At 34.3% G+C, this 20,034-nt stretch overlaps 1 protein-coding gene across 1 annotated transcript in view; it reads right to left on the bottom strand.

Annotated features, from left to right (window-relative positions):
- The window catches only part of WNK2 (WNK lysine deficient protein kinase 2), a 229,901-nt gene that overhangs the window by 41,925 nt on the left and 167,942 nt on the right, over positions 1–20,034 (bottom strand). Inside the window, 8 exon segments of the mRNA XM_051983917.1 lie at positions 5,297–5,342; positions 5,730–5,897; positions 8,947–9,063; positions 9,176–9,344; positions 11,251–11,272; positions 11,275–11,299; positions 12,052–12,363; positions 15,227–15,796. Of these exon segments, the coding sequence (XP_051839877.1) occupies positions 5,297–5,342; positions 5,730–5,897; positions 8,947–9,063; positions 9,176–9,344; positions 11,251–11,272; positions 11,275–11,299; positions 12,052–12,363; positions 15,227–15,796 (1,429 nt within the window).

The following is a 20,034-nucleotide window of genomic DNA, read 5'->3' on the forward strand; positions in this document are numbered from 1 at the left end:
TATAATGAAAACAAAGTCAGTCAATACTATAAGAATTACAAATTATGTTAATAAAAATCCTTTCCTACTCTTATTTCTATGTGAGAAATCTTCACAGGATGAGTTTCATATTGATTAGTTTTCCAAGGAAAAAACAGGAAAAGGAAACAATACTCCACAAGACATGTGTTAATTTTCTAGTTGCCCTCTCTTCCCATAAGTTTTTTTTCTACATGAATTGGAACTAGTTATGTATCAAGCTCAAATACACAAACAGGAAAGAGACAGACGCATATAAAGAGAAACTTAGATATTTTCCTCATCATCGACAAGAAAGTTAGTAGGAAAAGCTAAATTTGGCTTTTTTTTTTTTTTTTTTAAGAGAGCCCTCTATGCTCACTGCCTTTCTGATGGACATGCCTCAGATTCTGAATGATGTAATAAAGCATCTCTGGACCATATCTTCAGGCTGAAGGACCAATCTGAATGAATAGCTTTGGGTGAATTTCAACTGAGAATGCAATGGAACTCAAGTGCAAAGAGAACAGAAAGAATCTGTGAGCTTAAAACCGTAACATTGCCTTGTCAAATTTTGAACAGTCTGTGCTATTATCAAAGCAGGCATTTAATACAAGGATTGAAATAAAAAGCAGTCTCTCCATATCTTTTCTTTTCTTTTTTCTTTTTTTTGCTGAGGCAAATGGGATTAAGTGACTTGCCCAGGGTCACACAGCTAGGAAGTGTTAAGTGTGTGAAGTCAGATTTGAACTCAGGTCCTTCTGACTTCAGGGCTAGTGCTCTATTCACTGCACCACCTAGCTGCCCCCATATCTTTTCATTATATACATTTCTTGTAAATGTCTTTTCTATAAGCCTTCCAAAGACCTACCCATTCCCACTTAATACTTGGTAGTCTTTCCTCTATTTTTTTTCCTAAGGATTTTCAATTATTTCTGTTCACCTATAACCTTAATATTGTGAGTCCCTGAATTTGATAAGTGTCATTTATGACAATATTTTTATTTTATTATTATATTATAATCATATATTATTTTATTTTTGTTACTTCTACTATGCAGTCATTTTTGTATTATTTGGGATTGTTTGGAATTTTGACTTAGAGACAAAAGTATTTCATAATTCTCAACCATATCCTATAACTGGAAGAAAAACTGTTACTAAAGAAAATGGGTTTTTGAGGAATCTGAACATCATTAAAAACACTGTAGTTTCCCAAATACATTCCTGTCTAGTTCCATACTGATTGGGATTTAGCTCATTATCTGTTTGCAATGCCTCTTCAAGATATATTTATATCAATGGACTGACTCCATGAGTGGGTTCCAGAGTATGGATGCATTTCAAAGTATTGACAAAATACATTTTTTTCCTTCACTGTGTTCTTCTATTGGGAATGTTAGTACAATCACTTTCATATTTTAATAACTTTTACAATGAGGCTTTGCTGCAACAAGTAGTAACTAGTTATCTGTAACTAGGAATATACAGACAACCTCACCATCAATTACAAATTCTTGCTTGAATTTTGCACAAGATTCTTTCCATCATAATGGCAAAAATCTTAGGAATACAAAGTGGAAAGCATGATACAAAACTGGAACTTAATAAAAGTTTGCTGGATGAATGACTGATTGTCTCCTACTATTCTCCATCTTATCTTGCAGGTCACTGCCTATATTTATTGTTGCATCTGTCATCCTATAATCTTAGACAAGGTTATTACATGTGTAGGAGAAATCTTATTTTAGAATAGCTTTAAAAGATGCATTTTTTCCTGAATCTAATTCTTAAAATTAATAATGGATGCAATGGGATCTCATATAATCTCTAACTCAATTCAGTTATACTGTAGGTGTTGGCCTATTGAGCAAAATATCTGAACATCTAATTGTTGTTCCTTTCTCATATTTCGTTGACAATACCCTTGATGTATTCACAGACATTTTCATACATTTAAGAGATGAAATGTAAATTATGTAAGTTGGTTCTTAATGATGCTTTTTGGCTACTTATTTTCTCCCTGTAAAAGCATTTAGCTGATCTTTTTCAGGTTAGGCGAATTTTCCTCCGCTTTTGTCTTGAAAAATCAATCCCTACACTGATTATTTTATATGTGTTTTACCAGGTTCAGCTAATCTTACTGACTTCCTTTTAAAAGTCATAGTCACTTCCCCACATTTATTTAAGTGATAAAGTTCAAATGTGGTGGAGTTCCACTATTATTGCCATGAAAAGCCTCATTATCCATGTTTTTGATTGTAAATAGTATAGGATGTTAATAGTATAGGAAATAAACAATGAAGAAACTTTCTTCCAATATCAAATGGCTTTGGAACTTATAGTCTTTGAAAGATGCTTAGGAAAATAGAGTACTATAAAGCTAATATCAGATATGTTCCATTTCACATGTTTCTTGACCTTCTGGTTGGACAACGTACCTTAACTGTTTATTTTTTCTTTGTATATTTTTTCACTGTTTTAAGAGAATATATTGCTTATGGTCTCCAATTATCTATATCTGTAATATTTTCTAAATGTTCTAACCCTTGGTAATTTTCTGTTTGGCAAAGATAAATAGACACTGATTGTGGCAGTTTATGGGATTTTTTGGTCTCCTTCTGGTAGGAGAACATAAATTGCTTAGGTAGTTCAACTTCTTTAAGAAAGACTGATTAAGATGTTGATTTTATTTTTGCCCATTTCTCATAAGCTAGATTTCACATATTGTTTAAAAAGTTAAGTATATTACAATAAATGCCATAATCACACATGGCATCTTCTAATTGTGATCCTTTATTTCTAATTTTGTATTTGCTTTAGCCAGTTGATAACTTGCTGACTCTACATAGATGATTCTGAAATGACTTCTACATTCACAATTATTACTGGTCAGTTAAAACATATTTCTGTAAATGTGTTACCATTTACTTAAGAATTGTTATGTTGAATACCTGCCAATCATGTTTTTGAAGACTGGCTTGATGAGATCTAGGTGTTAAGTAATTTAAAAGACAGGACATCATATTTCTTTCCCATTAGACATATCTTTCAATATTTTACCATGTTCTTTCTCTTCCCCTATGTTTCTGCCTTCATAGAAAAATAACAAACAGACAGAAATCTCACATGTATCTCTAAGATTTTATGGGCTCAGATTTTACAGCCTGATATCTTCATTTATACATTCAATGTTTCAATCAAATTGCAGTAGTAACTGTTCTCCAGTCTCATCCTGTTCCTTTGTATCCCTAGGCATTAGTACAGGTTATCTTGCATATCTGAAACACACTCTCTTTGTTGTTTACATCTTTTCCTTGAAGGTTCTATTTTCTTCAGAAAGCCTTTCCTGAAGTCATGAGCTGAAAGTGATACTTCATCAAATTCTACTTTGCATCATTCTATCCATTTACATATTTTTCCCCTACTGGACTGCAAATCTCTTGGTCACATTTCACCTTTTTAAACCCCAGGGATTAGCATATGATGAATGATTAATGTTGGTTGAATTGAATTGCAGAATATACATTTAAGTTTTCTTTCTTCTTCCTTTGCAATAACTTGGTACCTAAATTGCAATGGCCATTATTCTAATCTGTTTGCTGATGATTTTTTATAGGAATCACAAGCTAAAATTACCAAGTGTGTTAGGCCATTACATTTTCAGGTATCCCTGAAAGTTTGATGAAAATACCTTTTCCCAACTCCTTTATTCCCCTCTCCAAAAAGAACTTGGGAACTATTCTTTCAATTAACCCCCCCACCTTGCCATGTCTTTTGATTTCATTTTTAGCAAGTACATCAACATGAATGCATTTCCTTTTCTTGAACAGTATAGCAACTTATTTGTTACTAAGAAAATATTATATGTTAAGAATCCTTTCGCTGCAATATAATAGATGTAGACCACTGATGTCAAACTCAAATAAAAACAGGTACCTGCAGGGAGCTCCACCTTAGCTTAAAAACCCACAAATTATAGTATCTACATTACACTAAACTTTTATTTATTTTGTTAAACACTTTCTAATTATATTTTAATTTGGTTTGGGCCAGACTCAGGAGTCTTGCAGGCCATCAGAGAATCTGCCACCTCTGATGCTGACCACCTAAGAATTTCTGTTCCTTCTTTTGCCAATGTCATTGTGGATGCAGAAATGGGTCACATAAGTCTGAAGAACTTTGCATTTTTCTCTACATGAGGGAGGCTGTGGTTAAAAAAAAGTCAGCAAATGATAGTTGAAACTTCTGGGATTAACTCGGCCAGGCTGGCCTTTCTTTAGACAAATAGTTTTTTACTGGACAGATATTTGAAGCCTTCCCAACTTGTTAGAAACTGCCGGCATTTGCCCTCTGATGAATGTGGAAATATATATACTGAGGTGACTCTGCTCTCTCTTTGGACTAATTGGAAAGAGAAAGTTTACAAGTCTTCCTTTAAGCATTCCTTATGAAACAATGTCCAATTCCACAGAATCCTCTTTTCCCTTCTAAAAAGGGAAAAGAATTCATAATCAGTCCAGGAGGGCATCCTTCTCAAAGTAATAAATTTGATAAGACTAAGACTAAGGTTCTTAAACATCTTTGTGTCTAACAGCCTGCCCTAGCTTGTGGATGGACCCCATTCTCAGAAGAATGATTTTAAATGCATCAAATATAGAAAAATGTTTGTAAATATATAAAATATACAAAGGAATATATATATATGCTGAATATATTGGAATATGCTGAAATATAATTATTAAAATGTTTTTTAAAAAAGTCACAGAACTTCTGAACTAGTTATTCTTGATAATAATAAAAGTAACCCCTTGAATTTACCTTTGACCTACTAAAAAGGGAAAATTTAAAGGAAATGGTCAAAGAAGAATTGAATGGTTTTAGAAAACAAATCTTCAAGGGTATACCAAAAATGAATATCATTGATGTGTTGATGAAGGAAAATGTGAAGTAAACTTTTACTTTTGCTATTTTCTAGTTAACTGTAGATTTTTGTTATTTTTCTAGAAACACTATAAATTGCAGACCAGAAAGAAGTGGCTGGTGAGAGAGATTTTGAAGGTTATAGGGAAATTCTGTCCAGCTTTGGTCTCTTTCTCTAAGAAGAAATATTTATATCTGATTCAATCTAAATTAATAAAATAAATTGCTTCTAGCAGTCTTGTGCCTAAAATGCAGTTCAGAATGTTCTTCCACATACCAGGGCTTTCAAGCACCCATAATAGCTTCTACATCATGACACAAGAAGACAGGATTTTCATACAAATTTTTGTAGGGATAGCAAGTAAAGTATGCTTACCATTCTGTTGATACACAGGGGCATTCACTTGAGATTGCCGATTCTCCTTTTTAAGGGACAATATATTAGAAATTAATGTGATTAATATGAAAATGAAACTTCTTCAAAAACATCCTGGTATAAATTACAAATTTCACTGATTTAACCTTAAAGGGTCATCTAGCCAGAGATGCAAAAGGTAACTTCTTTACTTTTCTTACTTGCATATATGATGTTTTATATCTAAGTCAATGTATCCACTTAGAGTTTAAGTGTAGTTAAATTGAAAAAAAAATCTTAAAAAGAGATGACCTACATTTCAATCTTCTGCCTCACATTTGATTATTATCTATAACGATTACTAGTGTTTCTACAAGAAGCTCAGTATGTAAGTGCCCAAAAGCATTTCTATCCCCTTATTTAATATTCACCAATAGAGGCACAGGAAACTCACTTCTCCAGTGTCTAGTCCATAGGCATTATGCTGAGGGCTCATTCCTTGATCTGAATTCTGTTCACACTCCATATCCTCACTGAGCATGTCTTCTGCTTTATCGATGATATCTTTCATTTGTTCGATGAAGGTTTCCTTTTCGGTCTGAAGTATAAATTCATTCTCTACCTGTAAACACAAAAGACTCAGAGGAACAATTTGGATTTTAGAAATAAGATGATGAAGATCAGAGAAGAGCCTTGGAGAAGGGAACTGTGATCCCTTCTATCTTAGGGATTCAGTGATTCCTTGATATGAACTAGGACACTGTTGTTTTACTGTGCCTGTGTTTTTTGAAACCAGAATGGGATTTCAGCTATGTAAAGAATTCCTGGAGACAGGCTCCTTTTACCACTGTTTTTAAATTTATAATCTTAGAAATTTACTCGGGATACTAAGAGGCTAGTAATTTGTCTCAGGTCAGAGGCATGAAATGTAAAACTTGGTCTTCCTGGTTCCAGCTTTTTATTCACTCTGTCATGTGGGTTTTTACAGAAAATTTAATCTGGTAGTATTGTGAAAAATACTGGTAGATTAGAATGGGCAGAGATTACGAGAGAGAAATAATGTACATGTACACTAGGATGGTATTAGAATATAATTAAATTAGACAGAATTTAAAAATAGTTTTTTTGCCTTTCACTGTTTTCTTAAATCATATTTTATTATACAAAATTTATAGTTTTAGATAGAAATTTTTCTACAACTCTTCAAATTGTAATTTAAAGCCTTCTTGGTCTAGTCAATAAATTCTTGCCAAATACAACCTTTTCCATTTTAGTGGGGCATTCAATGACCTGTTAGGAGCTAATTCTTATACCTTAAGCCAGGGTATAAACAACCAAATCTGAAGCCTTAACACAATCTCTGTATCTAATTGTTTCCTGCAGCCTCTTTTTCATATCATTCTACTCAACTGGACAAAGGTAGGGAGTATACCACATGTGACCTTTACTATAGTTATTTCTGGATTTCTTCTGGCTCCTTTTTCTTCCCTTACAAATGAACAAAACTAAGTTTCAGTTGGTATCATAGTACACACCCCATCTTTTCTTGAACAGAATGGCAGCACAATGTAGCCATGTCTAATTTTACAGATGGGAATTTTGATACCCCCTGGTAAAGAGAAAACAGTTTTCACAAAAACAGTTCTATTTCCTGGGACTAAGGATAAGATTCCTTGAACTTTTTAGTTGCTTGTGAATTGTCCTTAATCTTTCCAAGGATTACTAGATATTGTTGTTTCAACAAAACTCTATAATTACCCTCCATGAATACTCTTATCAATGAAATAATTCTAAGATAATTCTCTCTTTCTATTTCCTCTCACAGAGAAACGTATCCATCAATTCCCCAGTTTCTTCTCTCTGCCTCCTTTAAATATATTTTTTTCATCCTGACTTCTTTCCTAGGTCCTTTATTACATCATTCCTAGAAAACCTTTATATTCTCTAGAAAAGCTGAAGTTAATGAAATAAGTCCAAAGTATGCTTTTCTAGTCTCTAGACTTAGTAGTAATTTTAATAAAATAACAGTGTTACAGAGAGATATACAAGGAACCTGGGAATGCCTGTTTCTCAGACAGTTTTAATTTCAAGCAATTTTAAATATAATGACCTCTCAAATAATATTAATATTTTATATGATGATTACTTTAGATATGATGTTGATATTAGGAAATAAGAGTAATACCCATATTATAATGTTCCTGTTAAATGACATCTTACTAGGTCCATAATATTCATGATAAAGTGAAATTCTTTAAGTTTCAATTAATTTCTCAACATATTAAAATCAGTTATCAAATTAGTTAGATCCCATGCTCCATTTGGTATGTATGTTACTTTTTTTATGTCCCTGAGGCAAAATATGAAGAGACATTTGAACTCTACCCCCCACCTCAAACTCTGAAACTTCAAGAGTCAGTATATATTCAATCTCATCTTATGTCTTCATTAAGAGGAGTGTAAAATGTAAAGTAATATGCAACTCAGTAAACTCAGAGAGCTCCTTAATCAAAGAAAATTTCCAAATAAATATTCTATACTAAATGCAATAAAACAAATAAAAATACTATAGAATTGTGTTGTAAATGATTTTAAACAAGTTGGTTGAAACAAATAGTTTTTAAGTTAGTGAATATATTCACTTAACCAGAAAATCCATTCTTTAAGAATCTAAATGAAGTTAAATATCTGAGATAGCTTCTAGGACTAAAAATATTTGGGTGAGGTTAGGTTGGATAAATCAAGTTTCTTACACTTTGGTTCATGATCTCCATATGGGATCACATAACTGAATGTGGAGGTTGCAAAATTATTAGAAAATATATAGTTGTATACTTATTTTATATACCCATATACCTGAGACCGTGTAAAAATTTCTTGGATGAAAAGGGGCTATGAGTGAGAAAAGTTTAAAAAGCCCTGGGAAAAAGAACAAACAATAAACTACTCTTTACCATCCATGTGGACCAAAGAGATTTAAATCCAGGGGTCAGAAAGGACAAATAGAGGTAGCTTTTAGAGAGTCCCGTCTATCTTTAACTCCCCTAAAATCTTCCCTATTCTTAAATCTTCACACCCTAAAGGCCAAATTAAATTTCAGGACATTTCAGGATAAAATGAGATAATATTTGCAAAGTGTTTTGCAAACCTTAATGTGCTATATAAATGTTAAATTTTTATCAATAGTATGCTTTTTTCACTGCCTCAAAGCAGAGTGTTTTATATTATCAATCTCCTTTGACAGTCTGGGAAAGCCTATAGACCCCCTTCTGAGAAAGGTTTTAAGTACATAAAATAGGCAGAATTACAAAAAAAAAAAAAAAAAAAAAACAGCCAAAGTTATAAAAATAACAAAAAATAAGTTCACATTTTCCTAAGTTAAGAATTCTTGCACTAAGAAAAAATTATAATTCTATATTTTTAAATTTAATATATGGATATATAGAATTTAACATATTTTTGCCATGTTTAACATACATTGGGTTACTTGCCATCTAGAGGAGGGGAGGGTGGAAGGATGGGAAAGGAAATTGGAACACAAAAGTTTTGCAAAGGTTAATGTTGAAAAATTATCCATGCATACGTTTTAAAAATAAAAAACTTAATTTTTAAAAAAATTTAAAAAAAAGATTTTTTGATTTATTATTGGAAATCTGAAAGCCAAGTCTTACCATATAAGTAGCAATTTCTTCTGGAGCATCCCCATCTAGGTCAAACTTAAAAGTTACCATTTTGTGATTGTGTGTTTCCAATTGGCACTCTACCATTTTATCTCCAGTATTACAAACCTAGAAAATATAGATGCTCATCAGTCACCCAAGCAGGTTAAAGAGCTGTACATAAACATGCATGCATGTGAGCATACACACACACACACACACACACACACACACAACTCACATTAAGGATAGTCAGTTTTGATTTGTTGGCTTTTTCTTGACGTGACCGTGTGCGGGTAGACTTCCGATGATGCTTCTTTGAAGATTTTCCTTCCTGTTTCCCACCTCCAAATGCACCTTCACAGCCATCACTCATTTCTTTTCCAGATGCCACATCAGATCCTCCATAGCTTATCAAAACCAAGAATATTTATGAGGGGAAAAAAACAAAACAAAGCAAAATACCATGCTCAACCTTTTAAAAACTAGTGAGGCTTTCAGGAGCAAGATTTTAAAATAACATGATACAAAATTTAACCTGAAAAATCATCATGCTTTGAACCTAGGACTATAGACTAAGAGAAAGACAGGATTTCAGAGGCCATCTAGTTCAGGTCCCTCATTTTAAAGATGAGAAAACTAAAGCCTCAGCAGACAATAATGAGACTGATTTGCCCAAAATCACGCAAGTAATAATTATCAAAGGCAAAATATGAATCTAGATTCTTTGATGGCAAAACGTTCATTTCCTTTCATTAACTTAAACAAGACTTTTCCATTTTTTAAGGCATTACATAAATCAAAGAATTCAGAAGTAGACATGTTTCTGGAAAAGATTCACCTCTATAGCATCAAGCAGTCATCCAGCCTTTGTTTAAAGAATGCCCATTCCACTTTCTTATAACTCTAATCATTAAGAGGTTTTTCTCAAATTAAGCTAAATGTCTCTCTTCAAATATTATACTACCCACTACAGCCAAAAAGAATTAAATCTAATCTCTCATTTCTGAGATATACTTTCAAAAACCAGAATACAACTATTAGGGTATCTCCTAAATTCTATCACAGTTGGTCAACCATGTCTAGTTCCTAAAACTGTCAGGAATTCCACTGCCCATCTTATTTGAAGACCAAGGAGGAAAAGTTCCTAATTATAAGAATCAGATCAATGGCTTTATCAGCTAGGATAAATCATAGATATAAAGAGAATATCACAATTACAGGGACATAAAGAGATATGTTATAGGAAAGAATGTTAACTTTGACCTATCCCCTACAATCACTAAGGGCTGCACCCCAACTATACCTAACAATACCAAATCACAGAAGAATTTTGAAGAGCTTCAGGTCTGAAGCCCCTTAATTCCCAGTTTCTCCACTAAAAGATGAAAAATTACAATGATTTGGAGAGAAGAGTTGCGTAGGATAGTGTGGTAAGCTAACACTGAATTGAATCATGAATCCCACATTTTAAGTCTGTTTCTGCCATCAACAATATCTGTGCCCTTGGGAATATACTTGTTACTCCTAGGGGAATTTGTTTTCCCCACCTGCAAACTGAGGAGTTTGGACTAGATTCAATCTAATCTAGCAACTATTCATTAAGTGTCTCCTTTGCTCAATTTGCTGCATTAGGTATTGGGAATACAAATACAAAAGACTCTTTTGGCCTTTTGAGGATACCAGAGAGACTTGATTAGAATGAATTGTATACTCAATTTAGATTCAGATGATCTACCTTTCTAACTCCAAATATTATGGATTTACAACTTTAAGTCAGAAAAGAACCCCATAAGATCAAAATAAAATCTACAGAAAGAAGAACATGAGGTTAAAGAAATTTATAAACCTTTATCCCAGAATATAGACTGGCAATACAGCTTAACATATAAAGGAACATCTCTCTATTTTTCTATCCAGCTCTCTTTTTCTCCCCCTTCTACCTTCACATAGTTTTCTTAGGATAAATTATGGAAATAAAGAAAACATAATTAAACATATGTGTATGCATACAAAGAGTATACACACACACAGTACATGTATGCACATATGATTTGTGTTTGTGTGCATGCATGTGTATGTATATTTTGTGTATATAAATATGTATGTACATGTATATACAGACATGAACACTTTTTTTTCCCATTCAGAGAGATAATGAACATTTAGCCATTCTAGGCAAAGGAATAGTTCACCATTTTTAATTTTTCGTGACATTATGTCACAAGATGGAGAACTATCTGAGGTTATGCAGGTGAAGATGGAAGTGTCCCTGGCTTCTGACTTCGATTCCTTTTGAGTTTTAGGCAAAATTACCTTTCACAGGTCTGCAGGAGGTTGGTTGTTTCTCTTGGATTGTTTGCTCCTGAAACAAAACAAGGAATGAAAAAGAGGAAGCTCAGTATATCAACAAATTTTGGTTACTGTAAAGTTGCTGGTAAATAAAAAGTTCTTTAATTCTTCACAGGATTTTATACATGAATGTACTTTAAACATAACTTGATCTGATTTACTTGATGCAAATTCTCCACAAATTGCAACATGAAAACAGGGCTCAGAAATGACCTAATAACAAAACAGATATAGATTTCTAAGAATTAAATTTTTTATTATCACGTACTTAGCATCAATCTAGTTTTCTAAAAGCTGGCAAAACACATTATGTAATTGCAAACAAGTCTTTTCTTTTCCCATACCTGAAAAGGAGCATTAATAAGCTAACAGTGAGTTTTATCTTTCCAATTTCCTTGAAGGGAAATTTTCTCTATCCACCTTAGCACAAGGTAGGGAAAAACCCTGAAGCCAATATACTGTAATGTGAACTTAACTAATGTGTGAGATAAGAAAGGAAATAAGACAGAATATTACATCCATTTGACTATTCTAGAAAGTATGCCCTAAAGCAAGTAATTAGGGTCACAAATTGCTAGTCATACACCTCTGCCTTCAATTTAAAAAGAACTATGACCACATTCATCATGATTAAACTTTACAATTAAATAGTTTGGGTCAATTAAAAAATACTTTTCTCTTTGTAAGTGTTAGAGCTATAACTCAAGGGAAGTTAGTCAAAAGACCTGCTTAATTGAAAAGATATTTAAAACAAATATATTATACCTCTTGAGGTGGTTCTGCTGTCAGCTGGATAGTAGGACATGAAACGGGAGCTGAAGGTCCTAAAGAATGGGGTGGGTTTGGCTGAGGCAGAAGGCCAGTTGCCTGAACAGGCAAACTATGATCAATTGACATAGTAGTGGTAGCCAGAGTACCAGAAATCTGAGGAAGATGCTCTGTGGCAACGATGGGAGGAATTATTTCAGGCTGGAACTGCAGAGGTGGAGACAGGACTGACGATGCCCGGACTGGTACAACAGGGACCTGGGCTGCAACATCCACTGCATATGGAGGAGGCTGTCCAATAAGTATTTGCTATGGCATAATGAACAACAATGCATATTAATATTTCTTTATTTAATCCATGGATCTAAGAACCAAATTCTAAAAGTCTTTGGGAAAAATGAGGGAAAACAATCTCACACAAACACATAGGACACCAACACAATGAATTAAATTTATCCAGCTTGAGTTCATTTGGAAATTGTGATATATATGGAAATAGGTCAGTAAATTTTTCTTATTCAATTACAAATCAAAACCAGTATTTCATCTATTGAATATTGTTTCATTCTGTAGCCTTTGGGGGGGTGGTATACAACATATAAAGGCAGTCAGGATAATATATGATTTACAAATTTCTAAATGGTTTGGAAAAACTGGATAAGAGCTCAATATGCCAGTAAATACAAGTTAGTTCAGTCTTGGAAAACTCCTTGAATGATCCTCAGAATTCTATCCTGAGACCATCCTGGAGCATTCCATTTTCCGCCCCCAAATTCATGCATTATCTCATTTCAACCCATGCACAGTGACTAAGTCACGACTGATTAAAACAAATAAAAATAATAACAAAACCACCACCACAAAGATCCACACCCACACACATACACACATAAGCATCAAGTAATCAATACTTGCCACCTTTCATTAGTTGATCTTGGGAAGTATATGTTTTGTTTTGAATTTTTTTTTCCCCTCAGGGGCTTTTTTCTTTCTTTTTGTTAAAAAGGAACTGTTAAGATTATTTAAATAAAATTTAATGCAGATGGCAATAAGGACATAAAACCTTTAATTTCTGGGTTGTGTTTCAAGAGAGCCTTCCCTTCAGAAAATAACATTATAATGTAGACATGGGGGGAGTGAAGACAGAATTAATCTTCACAAAGATCAGATAGTAACTTGAGTGTGCTTGGGTCAAAGTTACCACAAAATGGGAGTAGATGGGGTTCCATTCAATTCCTTGCTGACAGAGAGAATCTCTGTAAAAGGGAAAAGCAAATGAGGACCTGGGAATTTCTTTCAATGTTCTCTGCTCCAATCTACTGCTGTGATTTCATTCAGAGTTATTTCTTTGACCTAGAGTCACAGGATACTAAAGCTGGAGGAGACCTCAGAGTCATCGAGTTGAACTCATTATCCTTCCTAATGAAACATTAGCTTTCTCCAGAGATATAATAATGATGAAAGCACAATGACCTTGATCACCTATGCCTATCACCACATAAACAAAGTCTTCTATAAAAACAATGTCTAAGTACTCTAGATTGACAGCAGAAAATCCAACAGGACCGATTTAGAGAGTCTGGGGAAGGCTGAAGAGTATTAACCAAACTGGGCACATGACACCAAGACCTACATTTTCTTTCATTCCCCCTCTGTCCTCCTCTCTTCTCCTTCTCTCTCATGATGAAAAATCCTAACCATACCCAAAGAAGGAACTAATTGACTAACTGCGTTGGAATATAGATTGAAGCATTCTCATATTTATTCTCTCTTCTCTCTCTCTCTCTCTCTCTCTCACACACACACACACACACATTCACAGATACATCCATCATGTTTAAAATTTTTTTCTTTTAGAGACTATTCTGAACTGGTAGGATACTCTGTTAACTGCAGATATTAGACTAAATCACTCAAAATTATATTGTCTGGGAGTTTACTGTATGATCACAGTGTTATGTCACAGCTAATAACGCTTAACTTACAAATATTACAAATAGTCTTTTGCATCTAACTTGATCTAAAAACATCACTACACAATTGGTTCTTCTTTTAAATGACTTATTCAAAATGTTTTCTGCAAATGCTCTGCAACAAATATTCATTAGCTGAAGGTGATGCTAAGAATAAACCTAAAACACACTTACTGTGACATGATTTGTTTATAGAACTTTCATACTGAGAGAATCAAGAAAATATAACAAATTATATACTTGGAATGGAAATTCATCAGCAGAATAGCCCTGAATCTTACTTCTCCTTTCCAACAAGATATGATTGCTGTTCCCTCTCAGTGATTTAGAGTATAATAGCTCTCACTGAAGTATTGCCATTATTACTTTTCTTTAAAAAAAAAAATAAACAAAATCAGAATGATTACAGAATCAGAGATTCTCAGAATAAGAAAAGATCTTAGAGGTTTTTGAGTCCAACATGCAAAGTAGGAAATCCCAATATATGTCTATATATATCTATATGTATTTCCTGACGCATAATTAATAGAATACCTCTTCCTATGTGCTTGTTCTTTTTACAAGAACCTGTGTATTGGTGGTTTCAAATTCAGATAAACACAGGGTCACTAAATTGTACACAAGGATTCCTGTGGCTGCATACTGACTTAGAAAGCCACAAACGCTTTTATTATTTCTTTTACACATCAACACATTAAAATCAGATAAAAACTACATTTTAATCTGGTTCTGGCCACTTTCGAGAATGTTGTGGGTCACATGTGGTCTGCAGACTGTGTGTCTGACACTACTGCTCTACACAGAGCAGTAACTCCATGATGTCAAACACAAAACAATTCTCTTTATTATTATTATAGTAACAGCTGCTCAAGCTTGAAAAATCTTTGATTGCTCTCAGCCCCCTACCATCCAAAATGAGGAAGAGAAGTGGAGCAAGGATAATCTAAAAATGTAATTTTAATTATCAGTGTCAAGGACTTTTCCTCTCATATCTGAGTCCTCAAAAGAGCTGCCTGTGTTTTTTCTCTCCCTGGTTTCCACTCTGGTAGGCAAGTCACCCAGAAGAGATGACCAGGAGAGGGAGTTGCTTCTAAATAAGTGAGAAATATCACTAACAACAAAGATGTATTCTTGATTCCCAAACTCTTAACAATGAACTCCTGAATGCCAAAATGAGCAGAATACATCAAATTGATTACCTGGTTACCAGCCCCAGAAGCTGGAATAGCCTGTTCTGAAGGATGAATTATGCTTGGCTGAAGGGACTGAGGAAGAGGAGGCAGCTGTGGCTGGGGTGGTGGTGCCGGCGGCGGCTGCTGCTGGGAGACCGCTTGTAAGTTCTGAGTGTGATGGGGAGAGGGAGGGACTTCACTCTGGATGAGGGGCTGGAAAGCAGCCTGGTACAGCGATTGAGGGGGGAGTTGGGTAACGGCCTGATGGATGGGCAACGCAGTGACACCTTGTGGGGCCACAGCCAGCAAAGGTATTGTCGTGGCAGACATGTTTGGCACTATTGTTTGGCAGGGCATGACCAAGGGGGCCACAGAAGTATGGGGAAGTTTGACAGCCTGCACAGGGAGGGCAGGGGTAGCAGGCAGAGGGGCGACAGGGTTTATGGAAAGGCTTGGCAAAATCACAGCTGGAGAAAAATACTGAGAAGGAGCAGGGAGAGGGGGCACATTTGCAGCAGGTAAATCAGAGAGGTTTGGAGGAATGTTGTCAATTCCTGCCAGAGGAGTGATTGGAGGAATGACAGGAAACTGAGGAATCTGAAAAAGATATAACATCAGATCAATTGCAGGAGTTCTCACTGATGCTATACACAAAGCCTCAGTAGCTTCCCAAATTTAATACTTACTTTGATGCTTTGACAATCCACAATGTCATCAGTGGGTACTGAACCCCACTAACACAGATCACAACCCCTCTAGAACGTAGTGTGTGCTCTTTGAGAGTTGCAAGAGCCAAAAGAAAAAAATTATCCCCCTGAAACCAACCTGGTGGTCAATCTTTCTAAATTTAGCCAAAGCTGTCCCTTGGATGAGACAAGGTGAATCATCAGGCATGTATTCAAAGCCTTTTCAGCTTGGTAGGATGTACCAAAACTTTTGCTCCATTAATAATATCTTTGAGGAACTGAGATCAACTTCATGAAGCCTTGAAATAAAGCTTTAGATTATAAAAGAATAAAAAAGGCACCTGTCCTATACTGATTATTAGATACATTTGTCATCTGTTTATCTCAATAGTTTTATAGGATTTTCATAAGCTACAATCTTCACATAGAAAATAGAATGCAGTCAGAATGACTTGGGTTCAATGAAGTTTTGCCTCTGACATACCATGTGATTCTGGGCAAGTCATTTAACTTGTCAATGTGCCAAACAACTAAGGCTAAAATGCATGCTTGCATGAATGAATGAATGAATATGTCTGTGAGAAGAAATTTCCAACATGGATGAAATAATAGATGGTAACAGCTTTCTTCTCCCTCTCACTAATCCTTCCCCAGCCCATCCACCCCAAAAACTAGTTAAAAAAACAAAAAAGTTTACCCCAAGATGTTGGCTACAATCTTGATACAAAAAGAAGAAAAATTTTACTCCAGGGATTATGTTTCATGATAGCAGTAGGGGAAAAATAATTAAAATAAATGTAATTCAAATAGAAGTGCCAAGTTTATTAATCTACTCTTACAAAAAAGCCAGAAGGTATAAAACTAAAATGATCCAAGTTCAGTTGCTATAAAAGAAAATCTTGATCAATGTCAGTTCTTGGTTATAGAATTAAAGTACTCTCAAGATGTTTTTATAACATAGAAGAAGCAGCTTAGTTTATGCTGCTAATTTGCAGGTGAGTGGTGTCAAAGAAAGAAATGACAAGAAGGGAAGTGGTATCTCCAAATGCAAGAAAAGGATTTTCATGAATGTAAATTGTGAACTTGTTTCTTAGGCTAACATTTAGTGCTTTAAACAGCTTTTATTTAAAAACAACCCATTCTAACCTCAACATAGTCAGTGTACACTTAAGTTACTTAATACCTCCAAACTAAAGCTGGAAAAAAAACATTTTGGGGGATGGGGGTGGAAATAGAGGTGGTACAGGATTTTTCTTCCAGTGAAAATATTTCTTTGAGCACTCCTTACTGGCTGTGTTTGCATTGCAAACACTGGCCCCACACTGGTGCATGAGTAATGGGGGAACTGAAACAAAATCCAAAACTGACCAGTCTTTTCATGCCTTAACTGAACAGAAGGTCACAAATCTTATAATAGGGCTCCAGAGAAATCAATTTGTCTCAATTTGATTTTCAGCCTTTTAAACAAAGGTAAAGAATAAGTCTGTGAACTGACATCTGACAATGTAAATTGAAGACTTGAATCTGAGGGTCTTAGAGAATTTATTCTAAGAAAAATTAACACTGATTTCTATTTTTTTTATTTAGGAGAAAAACAAAGTTTTCTTGAAAAGTATTTATGTCTATGAACAACAGACTATTGTGCATAGTTGTAAAGGTCAGAACAAATAAATTTAAATCAAATATTTAAATTTTTTTTCAAATGTGAAAAAGATCATTTGAAAAATAAATTAGTATCTCAGATACCAAACTCACTTATCCTTTTTTTTTTTTTTTTTGGTTTGTTTGTTTTTTTGCTGAGGCAATTGGGGTTAAGTGACTTTCCCAGGGTCACACAGATAGGAAGTGTTAAGTGTCTGAAGCCAGATTTGAAACACTTATCCTTTTAAAAAGCAAAGCTCATGTTTAGGACTTAAGATAAATTATTAAAAGAGTGACAGTAACCTTACAGTAAACAAATAGTGTCTGTGTGTTTGGATTTTTTTTTTTAAGTGAGTCCTTTCTCCTTAGCAATTTCTAAACCTTCCAAGTCTTCTTATTGATCAAAGATCAGATGAAATGCTAGTTCCTCAAGAGATCCTTGCAGTTAATTCTTGCCTTTCTATACTGAGGATTCTGTATTTATTTTACATATATCCAGTGTAATTTATCTATCTCCCCAAAGAGAGCACACATTACTTCATTTTTGAATTTATATCAAAAGCAGCTAGCACAGTGCTTGTGGGTGCCCACTAGAAGCTTTTTAGGTCAGCTAGGGGTCACAGTGGATAGAGTATAGGGCCTGGAGACTGAAAGATTCACTTTAGCAAATTAAAATCTGAGCCTGGGCAAGTCATTTAACCTCTTTTGCTCAGTTTCCTCATCTGTAAATGAACTGCAGAGGGACATAGCAATCCACTCCTGTATTTTTGCCAAGTAAACCCCAAATGGGATCAGAGGAGTTGGTCACAATTCAAACAACTCAACGACAAAATAACTGCTTTGTGACAGATTTTATTGTTCATGTTTTATTATGAATTCTTCTAATGAGAGCTATCCAACATATAGATGCATTACCTTGTTTTCTAATGGCAAGGGAGAGGGGGCACTGTAAAATACAGTAGAGAAAACAACTATCAAGGGAAAGTGGTTCCAATAAACATGTAAATTTGAATAGAAGAATAAGGAATATGTCAGATGAAATTAGATGAGCTAATTTTCTAATTTATGTGTATAAATCTCAGGAAATTGAAGTGCACCTCCATACTATTAGAAGAAAACTGGTGGATCACAATCTCAAAGTTGATGGACGAGATGCCCAATGATTAATCAGAAAAAATAGTTTTCATCACAATGGATATTTTAGAAAAACTATTGCCAATTAGCAAATACTAAGTTTAAAAGTGTGCTTATTGTTCACTAATTTAAATTGTGTTAGGTTCTTCATTTGGGATCTTCTTGACAAAGATATTGGAGTGGTTGCTATTTCTTTCTCCAGTTTTTACAAATGAGGGTCCTGAGGAAAATAGGGTTAAATGAACTGCCCAGAATCATACAACTAGTAAATATCTGAGACCAGATTGGAACTAACTCTAAGCCTAACTAACTCTATCTACTGCTACATAGCTACTAATTAGAAACTGTTACATAGTTTATTTAAAACTTGTATACAATTTCTTTTCTTAAAAAGGAAACTGGATATTTACTTTTATCTAGTAAATATCTGAGACCAGATGGGAACTAACTCCAAGCCTAACTAACTCTATCTATTGCTACATAGCTACTAATTAGAAAACTGTTACATAGTTTATCTAAAATTTGTATACAATTTCTTTTCTTAAAAAGGAAACTGGATATTTACTTTTATCTAGTAAATATCTGAGACCAGATGGGAACTAATTCCAAGCCTAACTAACTCTATCTATTGCTACATAGCTACTAATTAGAAAACTGTTACATAGTTTATCTAAAATTTGTATACAATTTCTTTTCTTAAAAAGGAAACTGGATATTTACTTTTTTCTAGTAAATATCTGAGACCAGATGGGAATTAACTTCAAGCCTAAGTAAAGCTATCTACTGCTACATAGCTACTAATTAGAAAACTGTTACATAGTTTATCTAAAACTTATACACAATTTCTTTTCTTACAGAGGAAATTGGATATTTACTTTTTAGTTAGTGCCAATGAAATAATGAGCCATGTTCCCTTTATGCCACTAGGAATTGTACTAAGTTTTATATTTTACATTTGAAGGCAAGTTTTCTGTATTCTAAATAATGGATGTGAACAAATGCCACATGGTCTCTACTGTATCCAGTATGACTTTGCTTTGTTTCATAGGTTGTCCTCTATGTCCTTCACATCTGAATTATAAAAGCAAATCTCTTCTTATATGACAAAATTCATTTTCTTTGTGTGTGGAATGACACTGCACTCTCAGGTAAAGAAGCCTACGTGTACCTCAGGAGAGAACCTATCTCCAAGAGGATGTGAAATGAGCTGGTACACGGTGTCCCACAGTGGTCTCTCACTTTTTGCTTTACAACAGAAAATCTAGTAATGAGCTCTCCTGTTTCCAGAAACTCTATCACTAGTACCTGCTTCTTAGGCATCTAGAGAATTGTAAGAACCAGAGCCAGAAAGGCATCTTACATGCCCAGGTAGCT

The sequence above is a fragment of the Antechinus flavipes genome, chromosome 1 (assembly GCF_016432865.1).
Source record: "Antechinus flavipes isolate AdamAnt ecotype Samford, QLD, Australia chromosome 1, AdamAnt_v2, whole genome shotgun sequence".
Lineage (NCBI taxonomy): Eukaryota > Metazoa > Chordata > Mammalia > Dasyuromorphia > Dasyuridae > Antechinus > Antechinus flavipes.